The following is a 19,529-nucleotide window of genomic DNA, read 5'->3' as shown; positions in this document are numbered from 1 at the left end:
TTTTTAATTTAATCTTACTCCTGGAGTCAGTAGACGTGAAGTTTCTGATCTGTTTGTGTAACTTGTTTTCCTTTTGACAGGAGGCACAGATGTTATCAGATGGCCTGATAAAGTCTGTTTCCCCTGCAGTTCATGATGATGATGAAGGAACATCTTCATACCAGAAGATCACACAGGTCTGATGTGTCTTTGTAATTAAAGAGGAATGTGTTTGTATGGCTTCATTTTTCATGGCCAGGTGCACAAATCTTATCAGGTTGTATCTACTTTATTAGATTTATGTCTGTTAAAATGTGTCCCACTCTAGTTTCATAATTAGAAGTAATGAACTTGTTAATAATGGCCTACATGCCTACCTACCTAAGATAAGACAATATGATATCACGACTTTGAAGGAACTAAACAATTACTTGTCTACTTTACTTTTACTTGGTCAGAGAACAACAGTCATGCAAGTCATTTACAGATTTATAAAGAGAAATTGACATTTTGTACTGCAGATTTGCTTGGAGAGCGCCCCCCTCTGGTGGGAACAGATTATTTCAGGGACAACTGTCAAAAAAAAAGTTACTGCGAGGGAATGCAATAATATTTGTTTTTCATCATGACCCTTACTGGGCTCCATATAATTATTTATCTGTTTAGGTTTGAAATATTTGACAAAAAAAAAAACAACAAATTGGAAGTGCCAAACTTCTTAAACAGGTCCCCCGTGTTTGTTTTCTCTTTTAATTTTAAAAGTATTTGAACTGCAGGCACTTCCTGTGCGCGGTGAAAAACAACGGAAGTGCTCCGGAAGTGGCCGGTGTCACTTAGTTTACCGTCCGGGTCCGCCTGTCAGCCTGCTTATGTGAGCGCTGCTTCCCGCTGCTCGCCTCGGATAGTCGGGGGATGCTGCCCGCTGCTGCAGAGATGGAGTTCAAACACAGAAACAGCAAAGTGTCGGGCAGAGTTTGAGACAAAGGGAGGGGGCTCGGCGTTAGTTCTTTAAGTGAACTAACCGAGTTTTTTTTTTTTTTTAATTATATAAGAAACCGAAATAAACTCGGAGCGAAGATGAAGCTGCTGAAGCCGAGCTGGGTGAGCCACAACGGTAAGCTTGTGCAGGAATCTGTTGAACCAAGTTGGGCTTTTGTTGTCGGAGGAGGGGGGGGGGTGACTTGTTAAAGAGGCATGGTGGTGGTGGTCGACTTGTTTGTCACTTGAAAACGCTCACACGTAGCAAACATAATTCAACAATAAATTCTGATGTTTTTGTCCCACTGTGTTAATTTCCTCCGTGTTCCAGTTTATATTTACATTCGCTAACGCACAGCTAGCTAGTTAGCCCCCCGGCTAGCTCGGATGCTCTGACTTTAGCTAACTTAAAATGACCCGTGTCCGAGATGCTATCTGAAGCTGACATCTTGTTAAATATATATATTTATTTAGTAACGCTCGGAGTGACACTGCAGCCGAAGCTTTTGGGGTTTTTTTAGGGGGGAAGGGGACATTCGGACGCAGAGGTGTCAGTTGGTGAGACGTCCAAGCTGTTGTCACTTCGGAAAGTTAACCGTCGAGGAAACGGCCTGAATGTGTGCCGAGGCTAGTGGTAATTATAGGTTTATTAGAGCACACAGACCAGAGGTTAGATTTCACTCCTTGTGAAGCGGTGGCGCAACGAAATGCATTATTTTAACTGTTCGCAACCGACATTATTTAGGTTTTATTTATTTATTTTGGTGTTTTGCAACCCCGGCAACGAAAAAGTTGTGTAAGATGTAAATAAAAAACAGAATATTTCTTCGCTAATTTCATAAACCCTTATTTTATCCACAGTGGAACACACATTGATCGTTTTGCATGAGCTGAACTCAAAGATTGTCACACAATAATCCCTTTTTCTCTCCAACATTGTTCACAAATTATTTAGTAAATCTGTGTTTGTGGGCACTTCTTTGCTGAGATAATCCATCCACCTCACAGGTGTGGCATATCAAGATGCTGATTATTCTACCTGAGCAGATCTGGTTTCTTCTCTCAGATGTTCTAAAACCTTTAAATCCTAATCTGCACATGAATGCACCCCCATACCATCAGAGAGGCAGGCTTTTGAGCTGTGCCTGAATGCCCTCTCCTCTTTCAGTTTGTTTTTTTTCCCCAGTTTGCCTCGGCCCACTTTAAATGAGCTTTAAACCAGAGAAGATGGTGGCTTCTTCTTTGCATGGTCACCTGCACTTGACCTTTGACTTTAGAGTTTATTCCAAATTCTTGACATCTTTTAATGGAAAATTATTCTAAAATTGTTCTATTTTTAGACAGTTTTTCACAGACTGGTGAATCTCTGGTCATCCTTCCTTCTAAGAGATTCTAAAATATTCTTTTTATACCAAGTTTACTCGTTTTACTTTGCAGCTGTTTCTTATTCGTACCGCTTTACACCCTTTTGTTGCTCCTGTCCCAACCTTTTTTTTTTTTTTAGATAAGTTGCTGCTATAAAATTCAGAATTCAAAATGACAATTTCTTAATTTCAACATTTAATATGTTTACTAGGCTCTGTTGTGATGAAAATATGGGTTTATGAGATTATATTTACATTTTAAACAACGTTGAGGCTGTAATATTTCACATTGGCTGTGTCACGAATATTACATTTTACTTTGTTATTATTTTGTTTTAATTGTATGCCTCTTTTAATCAATAAACCTTTGCACATTTCAGCTCCAAACCATCCTCCGTGTTCATGGGCATCTTTTTAAATTGACTCAAAAACCAGTAAAAGCTGATTAAAAAGGCTTTTTGTCTTATAAACATGTAAAGGAAAACTGTTTAATGTCCCAATTAAAGACAAACCAAACCAAAACTAGTGATAAAATATTACATATTCCGTTTGTTTTGTTTGTCTGTTTTAATTCAGAAGCGGGAAAATAAGTTAAATGGTGCAGAATAATCTCAGTCAGATGAAATAACTGCAGTTATGCAATTTTATAACGTGACATATCTCTGATTCGCTGATTGCTAAAAGTGCCAGACTCTTTAAATGTGATAAACAATTCAACAGTCAGCTCTGGGTACGCAGTGTTTCCTTTTTGTTGGTGGAAAACCTCCACCTCACATCCTAACATGCCTGACTTGTGTTTTTTGCGTCTTTGTACCTGTTCCACCCGTCTGAATAGATTTAGGACAAACCGTGCACGCCGGAGCTTCTTTCTGTAGCGCAGCTTTGGTGTTCTTCCTCACAAGTGAGCAGCTTTAGAGAAAACTGACCAAATTAAACAAACTAATCAGATTTCTGTTGAATTACTAATGATTATAAATGTCTGCTTGTTGCTTCTGCATCGACAGTGTCTGCTGCTTACAAACGAACATGCTTTTTCATCTTATACCTTTTTGTTATTTTTACTCACTGCACAATCTTTAAATTTTGCAAACCCTCTTTTTGTTGTATTGTGGTAAACACCATGTATATAGTTTTGTTGTTGTTTTTCTTTGCTATGATGCTAAGCGTGTTTTGGTAATGACAATAAATTAATTACTTATGTATTATGTTCTTAGAATTCTTAGAAATGTATTAAACAAAACATGAAACCCTCAACCGTTTAACATACGTATGTCATAAACTACAAGATGCTTTAAGAGACCAGAAAAAAATAAGGTTATGGGGCTTATCTGACCTATTTCAAAGAATTTCACAAAGGCAGGTTTTCTTTCTAGGAAGCTCCTCAAACGCACGCAGGGCGTGTTTACTTGAATGCAACACGTAGAAGACCAGGAGAGAAACCTGTTTCAGCTCCAACACAGCTGTGGAAAATCACTGAAGACTTAGGAATTTTACATAAGGCCGACCAAACAAAACCCTTTTTAAAAACAAGAAGAAAAATAAATGACATTGCTCCGGGATCAGATATTTGTTTTTTATCTCGAGCTATTATTTTTTCTTGTCCTCACAGCTGTGTTACAAACACACATTATGTCTGCTGATAAATCTCTTTTGGCCTTTTTGACTAATATCAATAATTGTGGACTTTTGTGTCGCGTTTCACAGGCAAACCCATATTTTCAGTCGACATTCACCCAGATGGAACAAAATTTGCAACGGGTGGCCAAGGTAAGACGTTGTCATGGTAACCGCTGTTGTGGTTTTGTTGTGAAATGGACACAGATTGAAAAATATCTCGTGTTGAAGCAGAACGTCAAGATATTTTTTCATAATGGTTTGCTTTTAGGAGAGGATTCTGGGAAGGTGATGATCTGGAACATGGCTCCGGTCCTCAGAGAAGAGGATGAGAAGAACGAAAACATCCCCAAAATGCTCTGCCAGATGGACAATCACTTAGGTAAGCAGCTCCATCTGAACCACCTTTAATGATCTGCATGGATGTTTGTTCTTTTGCTACTCCTTTTTGCCTATTGTGCTTTAAACTGTGATCTCAAATATAATTGCTGCTTTGGATGTGTTTGCTAGAGACTCATAGGGTAGATGCAAAGTTGTTTTTTAAGCACATAAAGAGTTAGATATCTAAAAAGATCCGAGACTCTGGAGGATGCAGGCACTCTCGTGAGAGGAAATGTTCTGCAAAAGTAATTCTCTGCTGCAACAGATCAGCAAACAGGCTGCAGGTAAAATAAAACACAGTTCGTAAATGTGACACACAGAGAGCTTCATGTCTTTGTGAGAGTTGGTTCAGTTTGTAACTCGGCGTTGTCCATTTAACCTGATATCTGATGTACCCAACCTGACAGCACAGAGCGAAAACTGCAGGACACAAATCCAGTATGCTGCTGAAGGGACCTCTTATTTACACACAGTAGCTGGCATTCAGGAATTAAACTTGTTCTTTAATGTGTGAACTAAATGTATTTTGGTAAAACACATTAATGATGATAGATGGATGGATGTACTTTGCAGCCTGAGAAATTACTAACTGAAAAGATGATTATTAAGACGGTGCGACTAATTGATAGACAGCTGTACAAAAAGATAAAAGTTCTACAAAGTATAAATCAAACTTTTGCAAACAGTAACTTCAGACTGTGCAAAACAGACTTAAAATATGCAAATCTGATTTTAAACGTGCAACAAAAAGCAGAGGCGTAATTGCTCACCATCAGAGGTGACAGATTTTGTTGCGTTATCGAATGACTTGTGTCAGGAACATCGAAGCTGTCGCAGCCCGATAGAATGACTGCTCTGCTGTCTGTCCAGTAAATTTGGATATTTTTCTTTAATTAAAGAAAATTATGTTCATTGGCTGGAACTTGCTCAAAGTGACATCCTGTAAAATCTCGAGATGGACAGGTGAGGAACGTTCTCCATCCTCTCAGCGCCGAGCTGGGTCTGAGGTTAACGGCTCAGTCTGTCTCTGTCTGGACTCATGAAATCAGGTGGAAACGCCTTACTCTGAAAGAAGCCAGCCATCTGTACAGCTTTGTGTGGGACGGTGAACTTTTGATCCTTGTCTCTCTTCTGTCAGGACGAGTCTGCACTTGTTCTTTCAGAGGATCAGAGGTTTTTTAAATATTCTTCATTTGTGGGTTTAACGTATAAACCGAGTCACTGAAAGGGTGATTTTTGTTTCTGCAGCCTGTGTGAACTGCGTGCGCTGGTCCAATAATGGGCTGTACCTGGCGTCAGGAGGAGACGACAAGCTGGTCATGGTGTGGAAGAGAGCGGCGTACGTTCAGTCCCATCTGAAAACATTTATTTACTTATAATCACAGTACATATCTGCAACTGAAGCAAGCTCTTCTCAGCAGTCAGTTTCTGCTCCTTTGAATGTGTTTTTTTTTGTTTGTTTTTGTGCAGGTTGATTGGTCCGAGCACCGTGTTCGGCTCGAGCAACAAACTGGCTAACGTGGAGCAGTGGAGGTGTGTCATGATCCTGAGGAACCACACCGGAGGTGAAAATCTTCTCTTCTGTGTGTCGCTGCCATGGCTTTTGGCAGCTGAGTTGTAAAATCAAACTGTGGAAAGGACTGCGTACTCTGGCAGTGCTCACAGGTTCCTGCTTTTATTTACTTTTTTCAGATGTGATGGATGTGGCGTGGTCTCCTCATGACGTGTGGCTGGCCTCCTGCAGCGTGGACAACACCATCGTCATCTGGAACGCTCGCAAATTCCCAGGTAGGAAAACGAGGAACCAGAGTGACTCTGCTGAAAAAAAAACCATGTTGGGTAATTTAGCCAGGCTGGTTTTTCTACTTTGGGATTGTACATTGTGTTTTTTGTGAAGTATTAATTTTACTAAGATGATTTTAAGAAGTTCTTCTGATATTTGAGAGTCTGGAACTTGTTTTAGTTTGCATTAAAAAATGGACATCATCTCAGTAGATACATAATTGATTAAACCTTCAGCTTTTTGTCATGTCGTACCTGTTTCTCCTCATGCTTGTTTTCACGGTGTCTCCTCAGAGATGGTCACATGCCTGCGAGGACACACGGGGCTGGTTAAAGGCCTGACGTGGGATCCAGTAGGGAAATACATCGCCTCCCAGGCCGACGACCACAGTCTCAAAGTGTGGAGGACTGTGGACTGGCAGATGGACGCCAACATCACCAAACCCTTCACAGAGGTACAGATGCTGTGGTCAGAAACATCCGTTCTGTCGTTCTGGTTTTTTCCCTTTTTTTGGCTGAATGTGGGTTTGAATAATTTTCTCCTTCAGTGCGGCGGGACGACTCATGTCCTGCGTCTGTCCTGGTCTCCGGACGGTCAGTATCTGGTGTCCGCTCACGCCATGAACAACTCCGGTCCCACCGCTCAGATCGTGGAGAGAGACGGCTGGAAGACGAACATGGACTTTGTGGGCCACCGTAAAGCCGTCACAGTGGTGGTGAGGACGTTTCCCCGGCTTGTCCGGCCTTTTTGGTGTGTTTTTCACCGTAAGCAGTAGCAGCATACTGACTGATCCGCTGTCTGTGTTTGCAGAAATTCAATCCAAAGATCTTTAAGAAGAAGCAGAAGAATGGCAGCTCTACGAAGCCCAGCTGTCCTTATTGCTGCTGCGCTGTCGGCAGCAAAGATCGATCGCTGTCTGTCTGGGTCAGTTCACAGCTAACTTTGTTTCCAAGCGTGTCAAAGATGGTCTGCGTTAGCTGCACTCGTTTCTCTGGAAAGCTTCGAGTGAATTTAACAGGCATGATTGCAATTAGCACTGATGTAATGTCATGAATTTGGTTTCCCAGCCACTTTACGTGCAAACATTTAAAGTCTCGTCTTTCTCTTCCTCAGCTCACTTCACTGAAGCGTCCTCTGGTCGTCATCCATGATCTCTTTGACAAATCGATTATGGACATTTCCTGGTGAGTTAACAAGCTTTGGGTGGCCTTAAACATCAAGTGAACTGTCTTTTTTTTAATTAAATAACTGAACTGACAGCTCGTTCATGATCCCAGTGAATGTATAAAAATATATTGATGCTGCTGGGAGTTTATGTAATTTTCTGGGGTTTGTTGCTTTAGCACACAGTTATGGAGAACAGGTATTAATAAATCTGTGTGTGTGTGTGTTAGGACTCTGACAGGTCTGGGGATGTTGGTGTGTTCGATGGACGGCACTGTGGCCTATCTGGACTTTTCCTTGGACGAACTGGGAGACCCGCTGAGCGAGGAAGAGAAGGTGAAACACACATTATCACAAATCATTTAATCCGTAATGTTGACGTTTTAACACATTAACTGGTTTAGTTTTAAAGGGAACTATTTATCAAATTAAAGCCTTTTGCCCTGTGGTGGGTGGAAGAGCTTGATAAAAATGTTGCATGATTCATCATATGGATCTGAGCAGCGCTAAAAGAATCCCCTCAGAGTTGCAGTTCTGTCTCAGATGAATAAAGGTTTTTCAGAGTTGAGATAGAAATGTGTTTGTATCAGAATAAATCTGAAAACATAAAGTTATATCTTGGTTTGTTTAAATAACATGTTCAGTTTTCTGAGGGGAGCCACAAACTTTTGCCAAAAGCAGAATCTTGTGGATCCAGATGAGCAGTCTGGGATCTCCTGTGTCTTAAAGGCAACCTCAGCATAAATTTAAATTAAAAAGTTTTAGTTGTCTCATAATATTTTTATTTTCATTTCCTGATAAATGATGTAAAAACAAAACATTTAAGTGGCACCCAATCTGCCCTGATCTTAGCTTCTGATTTAAATTTAGTAACATTTAAGAGGCAGAATGTTTTCATTCTAAAGTTTGTTTCTCAGCAGGTTCTAAATTAAATTAAATATAAGCTTAGATGAGCAACAAAACATGAGATAAAACACGGTTTTAACTAATACTAAACCAAAACACAGAGGCAGTGAGTGAAAAACTAAATTTAGAAGCTTTTAGTAATATTTCAAATCAATCCTCATCTCTTATGTTGTTTTTGTGGAGTAATTTTAGCTAAATTTATACAATGTTGCTTCAGGTTTAAATCCATAACGGCTAAATTATGTTTATCATTATGTTTGTTTTTTGTTTATTATTGTTTTATGGCTTTTTTTATTTGTCGGCATTTACTGTTTGTGTATTTATTTATTTCTCCATCCGTCCTCGAACCCAAATTGAACGGCGTACAGAACACCATCCATCAGAGCATCTACGGTAAAAGTCTGGCTATAACCAACACAGAGGCTCAGCTGTCCACCACCATCATCGAGAACCCAGAGATGCTCAAGTACCAGCAGGAGCGGCAGAACTCGGCTCAGGCCAACACGGCGGCCGCCGGCGCCGGACCAGAATCCTCCGCTCCCAAAGTCAACAGTGTGATGAACGGAGAGTCTCTGGAGGACATCAGGAAGGTACTCGTGACTCCCAACCAGCAGCAGAAAACCACAAACTTCCATCCAGTGTGAAAATGACTCCATACGTAAACCGCTTCTGGAGGATATTGTTCTTCCAGACTTTTAATGGTTGAGTCAGCTTTGATTTTTATGCTGTATGAGCTGAATTATTTGGGTGTTTAGTGTGACAGACACCAGATAAAACAATCAAACAAAGAAAAGAACAAAAAAAATGTTTTAGATACACATTAATTTTGTTTTTTACTTGAACACTACAAAACAAGTGCCCATTATAACATCTTTGGAGCCTAAATTCCTTTTTTCCTTCTCTCGTGTCTCAGAACCTTTTAAAGAAGCAGGTGGAGACAAGGACGGCGGACGGAAGAAGAAGAATCACGCCGCTTTGTATCGCTCAGCTGGACACGGGGTAAGAAAAGCTGCCCGGCAGGACTAATGTCTTCATCTGTGGATAAACTGCAGCATAAACCACCTTAAAGATGATGTTTAAAGACCAACAGTTAGGGTTCAGTTCTGACCAGCATGGACAGATGTTCCAAACGGGGTGCACTCAGACGGTTTCTGCTAACATGTCGCGCTGCGTGTAGTGCTCGGAGTCTGCGTCCTTGGCTGTGGTAGCCATCTTGAATTGAGTTGAATCCAAAGGTTAATCAGCTGCAGATGAAGATCCAGGGATTGCTTTCTGAAGGGTTCATTGAAATTTGTTCAAAGATTAATGACATATTTTGGTAAAGGTACAAACACACACCTTCACCTTCAGTGGGGTGCGATAACTAAAAGTTATAATCGGAGCTAACGGCTCAGTTATCGTGGCATCACTCTAAAACTTTGAACAGTAGTGCAGGTGATAATAGTGATGAGTTTTCCTTTATTCCCCTGCAGGGATTTCTCACCAGCTCTGTTCAACAGTGCTCCCATTCTGCCCTCGGGCTCCTCAATGTCCAACCAGCTCGCCCCCCAGCTGAACTCTGACTCCAGCCCGGGACAGCCCTCTTCTCTGGGTCTCAGGCCCAACCAGGACGGCATGCTCACCTCACCTCCTGCCAACAGCACCAACAAAGGCCTGGAGGACAACAACGATGGGTACGAGGACAGCTGAGAGGACAACCTTACACTCTGTTGTTTTTAAACTGATCTGTGTCGTCCTCCGCTCGCTTTCAACTTCAACATTTTGGTTTCAGTGTGAAGTCCAGTCTGCTGCTCACATCTGCATCCAAGATGGAGCCAATGAAAGCTCTGGACTCGCGGTTCACAGAGAGGTCAAAGGCCACCCCGGGGGTCACGTCGGCCATCTCCTCCACTGCCGGACTCACACCTCTGGACAGGTGATTAACAAACGAAACAGAACTGTGAAAAGAGAAACCGCAGGAAACTCATCTTTTTCTTCTCTGTTCTCGCAGCAGGCCGAAGGATGGCATCTCCGCCCTGAAAGACGCCAAAACCAAAGAGGAGACGAGCAGCGACAGCGAAGACAAAATGGCTGCCATTAACAAAAATCTGGCGTTTGGGAAGAGAAAACCCGAGCTGCTGATGGATGGAGGAGAGGTGGTGGAGAAGAGGAAGAAGGGGCGGCCGAGGAAAGACAAGATGGCCGCGCCCATCCCTCAATCCTTCACTCAGGTAATGAGAGGAAGGTCTTATTTATCTGGTTTATCACTGAGATGCATTTCTGCTTCAGCAAACTTTCTGTTCTTGTCATTTTATGCTACTTTTTGCTCTTAGCTAGCCTTCTGCTACTTTTAGCTGAACTTTAATGCTTTTTAGCCAACTTTTTCCCTACTTTTGGCTTTTAGCTTTAATAAAAAAGTTTCAGCTTCTTCAGTAAAGTTCAGCAAAATCTTTTTTTTTTTTTTGTCATTTCAAAGAGTCAAAGGTTTTTTTCTGCAGCTGTCTTTGGATTGGATGAAATGATCGTCAGAGTTGCAGTAACTGAGTGTTTCATCTTCCTGTCAGATAACTTCTCCACCTGAGCGAGAGCCCAGCAAGGCGGTGGCTCCTCCGGCTCCCGCAGTCGTCTTAAAGCTACCAACTCCAAGTACACAAAAGTCCTTCAGCCTGCAGGTAACACGCTCTGCTATCTTTACAGTTCACTCCTGAAAGATCCAAGATGTTCCTCAGTTTGTGCTTATTTTACGTAAAAACTGCTGGTTTTAGAGATGTGATTATTTAGAGTTTCGTTCTCTATTGTAGTCAAGACTTTGGTCTGTAGGTGTTTTATGTAAAATGTTCCCGCGTGCAGGTGAGCATGGAGCCGTCGGTGTTCCTGGATGTGGAGAACGAGATGTCTGTAGTTGCGGGTTCAAAGCTCAGCCAGCTGCGATGCTCCAGAGATGGGCGGGACTGGAACACCCTGCTGCCCAGCCCGGTCATCGTCGCTGCAGGGAGCAGGTAGGAGGCACTGCAGTAACACGTTTGTTCGTTTATCTTTTAGCCAAAATAATAATATCTTCTTTAATCAAATTAATGAAAACACGTGTAGTCATTTGGCCTTGCTGCAGGTTTGCAGAAGAAACAAGAACCAAAATAAAATAACTGAGATGTTTAAGGAAATCAGATCCTCTGCTTGTTGCTGTTGGTTTGTTAGATCAGGATGACTCCATCTGTTCCTTCTTCTTCCTCAGCGACGTCCTGGCGGTCGCCTGTGAGGACAGGATGTTGTCGGTGTTCTCCTGCTGTGGGAGGCGGCTCCTCCCCGCCATCCAGCTGGCCACGCCTGTCTCGGCCCTACATTGCTCTGCCCACTTCGTCATGGTCCTAACTGCCGGAGCGACGCTGTTCGTCTGGTTAGTTCTCAGTTCCTCGGCTTATACTGAAAAATATGCTGGTTTTAGGTCTTAAATCATTTGACAATGTTTCAGTGAATCCTACAAGACAAGTAACAGGTTTATTAATATTGTTTATTATAAAAATCATCAATATATTTGTATTTTCTTGCAGGGATGTTCCTAAACAGAAAGCTTTGGTGAAGAACGAGTCGCTGCTGACCATTTTATCTGGTGAGACACCATGGAGGTCCACAGTTAGTCAAATAATCTGAATGAAACAGAACTTTATTTATTTATTTATTTATTTTATGTTGTGTTTGATCTACAACCCACTGAGGAGTTTCTGCATGACTTTTACCAAATATGAACAAGACAGAAAAAAACTAGAGCACTGAAGGACTTTGCTGAAGAAGCTGAAACAGTTTTGTTAAAGCTAAAAGAGGCAGAGCACTAGCTAAAACCTAAACGTTTTTAAAAAAAAACTAAATGTAGCAAAACAATTGAAACCAAGAACAGTGATTTTGAAGGAACTGATGAGATCTCAGTGTATTTTTATGGGGAGAATATCTGTAAATATAATGAAATATTCTTAAATGTATAAAAGTTAAAAATAAAAAAACAAAAGTCAGAGCTCCCATCTCCTCAATGAGCCAAATGTTTTAAGATATAAATTGGCTAAAATAGCACCAAGTCTGCAGAAATAGTTTGAACATACAGTGGGAATAAGTGTTTTTAATATCAAATGTTTCTTTGGTAACTTTCAGCCTTTTCTTCATTAAAAACGTTTAATTTGTGCGTTCAGGTGCTGACACTACAGTGTCTCAGTCTCTGCTGACTCAGCAGGGAATCCCAGTCATCGGACTGTCCAACGGGAAGTCTTACTGCTTCAGCTCGTCCTTGGAGACATGGTAAGACACGTCCCAGCACAGAGACACGCGGCCGACAGGCTTTTTCAGCAAACCGCTTGTGACTGACACTCCGTTTCTCTCAGGACTCTGATAGCAGATAAAGGAGACTCTCTGGTCCAGTGCGCCGACTTCAGGAGCTGCCTTCCTTCCCATGATGCACCTGTGTCCTCGGGCCCGCTGGCTGTCATGCAGGGACGGAACCTCAAGTATGATTTTAAACATTTTAACCCTTTGCCTCCCAGCTGCTGCAGCTTCTTCCTTCATTCGGAACGTGTGTTGTCCCCGCAGCGCCGGTCGGTTGGCGTCCCGCCTCTCATCCACGCCCCACCACCTGCAGCAGAGCATGACGCTCGCCTTCCTGGAGAATCAGCTGGCATCTGCACTGACTCTGCAGTCGTCGCAGGAGTATCGCTACTGGCTGCTTATCTACGCCCGTTTTCTTGTCAACGAAGGTACCGAACCGTCGGCTGCACCTTTAGATTGACAAGTGCTGCATTTGAGGTTTTTACACCAGTTATTTGTTGTGTAACAGGAAATTACACAACAAAAAAATACATTTTAAGAATTTAAAACCTAGCATTCCTCTAAGGAATTCGTGTCGCCACTTGTGTGATCTGTTAGCACTACAACCACGCCTTATTTTAACTAATTTTACGGAGTTATAACCATTTTTATGTTCACTAGCGTTCGTTAGCTGTGGCAGCTATCTCCAAAGGTTTGTGCTTTCCTTCCAGGCTCGGAGTATCGTCTTCGGGAACTTTGTAAGGAGCTCCTGGGTCCCGTCCACAGATCAGCTGCTTCATCCTGGGAGCCGACGACTTTGGTACAACAACACTGTTCCACTAATGTTGATCGCATCGAGTTCATCTAACATTCACAGTGTTTCCCTGCAGCCAATTCATTGAATTTATTCCACATAACGTTAGAAACAGTCAGAAGAAAGCTGAAGATAAAGTGGTTGTTTATAACATATTTATTTAGGGATTCTGGTGATGTGCTCACATGCATCTCAACCATCCAACAATAACTGATTACACAGCTAGAATACAGTGTTTCATGTCCGCTTCATGTTTTCAGCATTTTAACACAAAGCCTTGAAATGTAGAGAAAATGTAGTTTTGCTCTTGTAATCTTTGTGCACAGACTTCCTCTGCTAAGGTTTAATGTTTAAGAATTCATCAGAAACGTTGGAGGAGAAGAAGTGAAATGAGGTTGTAGTGCAGATTGATGCTTCTCTTTTAGCACAAAGTGTGTGTGTGTGTGTGTGTGTGTGTGTGTGTGAGTGAGGAGCTCAGCGGCTCCAGCAGTGACGGTTTGTTTCCTTTCTGTTCAGGGGCTGCATAAGCGGGAGTTGCTGCGGGAGGTTCTGCCAGTCATCGGCGAAAACCTGCGATTTCAGAGACTCTTCACCGAATACCAGGATCAGCTGGAGCTGCTGCGCAACAAATAACACACAACAGACTGACCTGAACACACAAACTCACACACACACACGGACTGAATCCGGTCGAGCTGGCCTTCACGCTCGGGCCGGTTTGGGTAAACGCTGCTCCAGCTGAGGCCTGAGATCAGACAATGGCACATCCGTTGCTTCTGGGATTCTGGAACTGCTCAGATCTGTCGTTCTTTGTTTTCCCCACATATTTCACTTCAAACTGAACAGTTGTTTTGTTTGTTTACTTTTAAATGTGCTTGTTCCAAACTATACACCGTCCTCCTGGCCTAATAATCATGAACTTTGAAAGCTAACTCTACAAACGCAGCGAAGGAGCGAGGTGCTGGTTGAAGACGAATCAGAACAGACGTTAAGAGGCGACACGCCTGCACCAAAGGGAAGCACGAAAACAGCGAGAGGCATCCAGACAGAAGGGCTCAGTCGGGTTTCATAGATTAAAGATGATGTTTCACAGCAGAAAGGTCATTTGTCTTCAGATTCAACGACCCTGATGGGAAAACAGCGGTTGACACTATTTAAAAACGGGGTTAGATTTCTGGAAATTAAACTCAGAAGGGATTTAAAAAAGTGCAGCTGAGTGGTAAAAATATTCACAAAGAGCACTTAACACTTTGTGGACAAACAGAAGTTCAGATGAGTTCCTCAGTGGGCGTATCTGCAGGTTTAACGTCTCAAAAACGCTGAGTCGTGGTTTTCTTTCCTCTCTCTCCCAGACTGAGGCGGACGCACATCGTTTTCATTTTTCTACAGCGAACGAGCGAGGTCGACCAGCTGATCATCATGTCAGACTAAATAATAAAAAATAAAATGTGCAGCGTTTGAAATGTCAGCTCAGACTGGTGAACATCATTTTGAGTGAAAATCAATCACCTGAACTTCAGCAGCATCTTTAGAAATCAAGAAAATGAGATATTTCTTATTGTTTGTCATCACAAAACCATTTCTTTCTGCTAAAACAACTTGAGTTGGAAATAATGAAGTCAACAATCTCTAAGTGTTCATCAGATCCAGTGGAAGTCCTGATGGAAAATGTGGTTTTTGTTTGTTGTTTAAGTCGAGCGTTTCTTCACACCAGGCCGGGATCAGAAAGGAGAACTTCATGACTTTGTTTGTTTTTCTGTTTTTTGTAAATTATTTGACATCAGTCCTGAAAACCTGCTGCCTCAGAGGCCGACGAGGGGCGGCCCGGCTTCCTTTTTGTCCGTTAACGTGACGTTTGAGCAGGTTTCTGAGGCCCACGGGTCGTGAAACGTGACAGAAGTGGTTGTTTAACATTTCGCCTGTGCAGCAGGAACCCACTCCTTGTTTACGCCTCTTTCTCTTCTCAGACGACAAAACATTCATCTGTACAGTATTTCTTTATTTGTTGTTGTTTGTTTTTCCTTATGCTTCTTTTTTGTGCTGTCATTTTCAAGTGTTTGTACATGGTTTTTTTTTCTTATGTGTTTTTTTGTTTTGTTTTGTTTTGCTTGTTTTTATTAAGAAAAGGAGAAAAATCTAGAGATTTTGCTTTGGATGAAAGAAGGCAGGAATTAAAAGAGGAAACTAAGGTTTTGTTAAATTCTTGTTTGTAATTTTTTACCCGTGGATGTGAGAAACGACCGCTGAGTTCAAACACTCATTGTGTCAATAATTTTAGGCTTTTTATGATTTATTCAAACCGGGATTATTTTCCAAAATGGAAGAATTTCACAACAAACAACCTCAGCCGTTTAAAAAACAAGAAATAATAAAAATAAATCCTACATGAAAACGTTGTTATTGGCCAGAAAGGCGTAAGAAACAAATGTAAATGTCTTTAAATTTGATCTTTTATTCTTTGTTTTGTGTTAAACTTTTACATAAATTGCCACTGACATATTCCATTTAAAAGTCAATGTTAATTAACATTTTTTTAAATAAATATTGACTAGATCGGTCCTCAGTGTCAGAGTTTAACAGCCCTGATTTAAAGACGCCAGAAGTTTGTTAGTTTTCATTCCAGCACATGTTAAAAAAGTGTTTTATAATTGATTATTGAAGCAGCTTTAATACACAAAACTTTACTTAACGAGACTTAAACAACGGTAATGACCAATAATGACCTGAGAGAGTGAATGTTCTTGGAAAGGTAACATTTTTCTGCAGAAATCTGGAGATTTTTATCAAACTCTGTCAGTTTCCTGAAGGGGTTGGACTTCCTTGTTTGAGGTTTTTTCTCTGCAGGATTCATCGTTCGGTTGCTTCAGACGGGTGTCCGCGTGGAGCTGATCTTCTTGATGTTCAGCAAGTTTAATGTTTGTTTTTTTTTAAAAATGGACCTGTGGGTTTTTAACCCCCGCCTTGTCGTCGGGACTCTGCTGAGCCTCGCCGGCGTCTTTTCTCTCGGTGAGTTTTAACTTTGAGCCAAAGCCTTTAAAACATTTTAACCAGGATTTAATATATTTCTTCAGCTGATTTACTGGGATTAAGATGAAACAAGTTAAACCTTTGTTATTGTGTATTTTTGCTACTTTAAGATCTTTTACCAGTGATTTTTTTGTGATCTTTCTTCATTTCAGCTGCAGATTTCTGGTGTTTTTATTTCCACACTTTTATTGATCAGGTCAAAGTTTGGTGTGCTTTACTTCTGCAGCTCTGAACGTGGCTTTAATCCTTTCTTTTGGCCTCTAATTTATATTTTTTCACTCATACAGAAGTTTAATAGTGAGTAGAATTAAATGTTGTTTTACTTCCTACTTGTTTTTTTCTGTCTTAATGAAAAAATATTCCCCACTTGTGTTTGTTCAAATCAACAATCTGTCTAAGAAAAACAACAACCGTGCATTTAAATGAGTACATTTTTATCTCTCATTGCTGAAGGCAAGAGGCAGAAATGTTTTTGTCCACATCTGTCTGTTAGCAAAATATCTCATGAAGTGCTGGAGGGATTTTAATGAAACTCAGAAAGTAAAATCTACAGTCTGCAGGATGTAGATGGCTGTAAGTCGGTCACTTTTCCTGATTTTGAGCTGAAATCTGCTGTGGTAGTAGCTGTGAGTCATCCCTAACTCATTCCCTGAGTCCCATATCTCACATAACTGCATCATTTACACGGTTTTGATGTGATCAGTCAGTCAGATGGTTTTGGTCTGAAGCTGATAATCGTTCCTTTAGGGACGTCTGAGGCTTTAATTTGGTTTTAGGAGAGAAAAACTTTACAAAGAAAAGGAAAAAATAAGAAAAATGTTTGAAGCCTTGAGGGGGGAACTATTTAGGAGTTTAAAGAGATTTTTAAAAACTCCAAATAAATAAATGAAGTTTAGGGAAAAACAAATCTGAGGACTTGTTTTGCATCCTTTATTGTTATTTTTTAAAAACAAATCTGAGGATTTGTTTTGAAAAAATAACAATAAAGGATGCTATAATGTGTAAAACAACAGATGAAATGTGATACAAGTTATAAAAAGTTTGATGTAATTCAGAAGGAAAACCTTTCACAGATGTATGAATAAATTCAAACAGGTTGGGTTTAAATGTTTATCCTGAGTGAGATTTAACGATCAGATTTGATTTTCTACCTGTTTTTTTGTTTTTTTGGTGTTTTTCTCTGACAGAAATCTCAGTGAGACACACTCAGCTGAAGCTGTGTGAGAAAAACCAGCGTCTGTGTGTGACCGATCTCAGAGACTGTGACCTTCGACCTCCTTCATCGTCACAGAGTGAGCGCGCACGCACACACACACATACACTTTGTCTTTGTGTGTAAATATTACCGTTGCAGCCTGACAAACTGTTGCATCGATGGTAAACTGTTAAACCGAGGGGGAAACTGCCTCTGAGGGAGGTCAAAGGTCAGTTTTAACCAAACCAGGTTTGCTTTCCTGCAGGAACCCTTAACATGAGCTGCTACTACCAAGAAACGGCCAACGGCGACCGATCTGTGGCGTGTGGCTGGAGCGAGGAGTCAAACGTTCAGTCTGACGCCTCCCTGATCTTCACCAGGTGAACGCCCATCAGTGATGTCTGGATCCATACCCGTTGACCCGTTCACCCGTTCACCCGCTCACCTGCTCTGCTCCTCTTCCTCAGCGGTTCAAAGGTGGCATCCTGTCAGGGCATCTTCAACCCAGCCGCCATCCTCAGCGTGACGGTCAGGATAAAGAACTACGAGACCGGGAGGGAGACCTGGTGTCAGCCTCACCGGGTTTTTCTCCTGGAAGCAGGTTAAAACCTCCACAAACTTTGATTTTCCAGTTAATACATTAACTATGAAGCACAAGAAGTGGTATCAGCAAATATCTTTTTACTTATTTATTTTTATCTTTTACATGCAAGATCCTTTTTGTGCTCAAGATAATTAATTTTAGTGGAAAAACGTGATTAAGATCATTTTTACAAAACAGAAATTTCATTGAAAAGTATAAAATATAACCAGAAGCAGACTCTAGCTGAATGCCTGACACATATTATATTATATTATGCTGTGTGCACATGTTAGTTTGTAGTGGGCATGAACCTCTTATTTTTAAAACCCTCCTGATGTCTCCGCAGTTAAACCCCTCCAGCCGGTTCTAACGGTTCTCGGTTCCACTGAAGACTCTGTGGTTGTGTCGTGGAAAAGCGGCGTGGCGGGCAGCTGCCGGCTTCGCTACAGGCCTGATGGCGCTCGTGTGTGGAGCCAGGTCGGTTTGGGTTTTAAACAGCTTCAGGTTTATGAGCTGCACACCTGGAACAGCTCGGGGGGGAGCAACAAGAACCGACGTGCGTTAATGTTTGACGCGTTCTGGTGTGTTTAACCTGTGACGATGTGGATGGAAGGAAGACGGGTCAAAGGTCACAGTGCAAAAAAAAAACTCACCTTCATGACCCTCGTATGGGAGCTTTTTTACTACGCTCAGATTATACTGGTTGGGTTTAGGAGCCAACTTAATAAGAATTAACTTGGAGTTTAAAGCCCAGACTTAACTTCTGTAAATAAAATCGTTTTGTTTTGTTTTTTTTTCTTCCAGGCTTCAGACGCTGTTGCTGCACGCCGTGATCAGAGTCTGAATTACACGATCGGAAACCTGCTGCCCTTTAACGCCTACAGAGCGGCTGTGGCCTGCAGAGGAAAGTACGGCTTCTGGAGCGACTGGAGCTCCGACGCAAATGGAACGACTTTGGACAGACGTAGGAGTTTACCTTCGTCAGAAATTAGGCTCTAAAATTCAAGACGTCTGCAGAATTTGTTATGATTGGTCGATTAAATTCACTGTTTGTAAAGTTTGTTTTCAGATGTGCACTCGGTTCTGCACAGGGATAGCAGATGAAACGTAGCTTTTAGCTTCCTCGTGTCAAATTTGTGTATTTTATGTCTTATTCCAAGCAAATAATGATCAGTATTAACCATCTCTTCGCCAGTGCCTCCCAGGCCCTCAGAGGTCTGTTACAGAGTGGAGAAAAAAGCTGCGGCTGGATCTCTTCTTCACCTCAGGTGGAAGGTAAACATGGAAAACATGGACAGAATTTCTAGGCGCAGCCAAGGTGTTGAGGGGATCCGTTTTGGTGGCCTTAGGATCGCATCTCTGCTTTTGCAGATGATGTGGTCCTACTGGCTTCATCGGACCGTGATCTACAGCTCTCACTGGAGCGGTTCGCAGCCGAGTGTGAAACGGCCGGGATGAGGATCAGTGCCTCCAAA

The 19,529-nt window shown here is 41.6% G+C and overlaps 2 protein-coding genes across 3 annotated transcripts in view; both read left to right on the top strand.

Annotated features, from left to right (window-relative positions):
• Positions 1 to 822: 822 nt before the first annotated feature.
• Positions 823 to 15,442, top strand: LOC108242803 (protein HIRA). 2 transcript variants are annotated; one of them, XM_017427878.3, is made up of 25 exons: positions 823 to 1,093; positions 4,026 to 4,088; positions 4,207 to 4,317; positions 5,565 to 5,655; positions 5,787 to 5,881; positions 6,009 to 6,104; positions 6,393 to 6,553; positions 6,647 to 6,814; positions 6,910 to 7,023; positions 7,213 to 7,283; positions 7,494 to 7,599; positions 8,538 to 8,759; positions 9,083 to 9,168; positions 9,642 to 9,842; positions 9,941 to 10,084; positions 10,160 to 10,379; positions 10,713 to 10,820; positions 10,999 to 11,147; positions 11,381 to 11,542; positions 11,697 to 11,755; positions 12,327 to 12,432; positions 12,516 to 12,638; positions 12,721 to 12,884; positions 13,167 to 13,255; positions 13,766 to 15,442. In XM_017427878.3, exons 1-25 carry the CDS (start codon positions 1,057 to 1,059, stop codon positions 13,880 to 13,882), a joined length of 3,063 nt encoding a protein of 1,020 aa, XP_017283367.1. In that variant the 5' UTR covers positions 823 to 1,056; the 3' UTR covers positions 13,883 to 15,442. The 2 variants fall into 2 exon arrangements, with proteins under 2 accessions (XP_017283367.1, XP_017283368.1); XM_017427879.3 differs by having other exon boundaries at positions 1,057 to 1,093; positions 10,163 to 10,379.
• A 147-nt stretch (positions 15,443 to 15,589) lies between these two features.
• LOC108242804 (interleukin-6 receptor subunit beta) overlaps positions 15,590 to 19,529 on the top strand; it is a 12,328-nt gene continuing 8,388 nt past the window's right edge. Inside the window, exons 1-7 of the mRNA XM_017427880.3 lie at positions 15,590 to 16,255; positions 17,464 to 17,568; positions 17,737 to 17,851; positions 17,939 to 18,072; positions 18,401 to 18,531; positions 18,859 to 19,018; positions 19,250 to 19,329. Of these exons, the coding sequence (XP_017283369.1) occupies positions 16,147 to 16,255; positions 17,464 to 17,568; positions 17,737 to 17,851; positions 17,939 to 18,072; positions 18,401 to 18,531; positions 18,859 to 19,018; positions 19,250 to 19,329 (834 nt within the window). The 5' untranslated portion in view covers positions 15,590 to 16,146. The remainder of the gene's footprint in view (positions 16,256 to 17,463; positions 17,569 to 17,736; positions 17,852 to 17,938; positions 18,073 to 18,400; positions 18,532 to 18,858; positions 19,019 to 19,249; positions 19,330 to 19,529) is intronic.

Source organism: Kryptolebias marmoratus, linkage group LG1 (genome assembly GCF_001649575.2).
Source record: "Kryptolebias marmoratus isolate JLee-2015 linkage group LG1, ASM164957v2, whole genome shotgun sequence".
NCBI lineage: Eukaryota > Metazoa > Chordata > Actinopteri > Cyprinodontiformes > Rivulidae > Kryptolebias > Kryptolebias marmoratus.
This window is presented reverse-complemented; position numbering and strand designations above follow the sequence as displayed.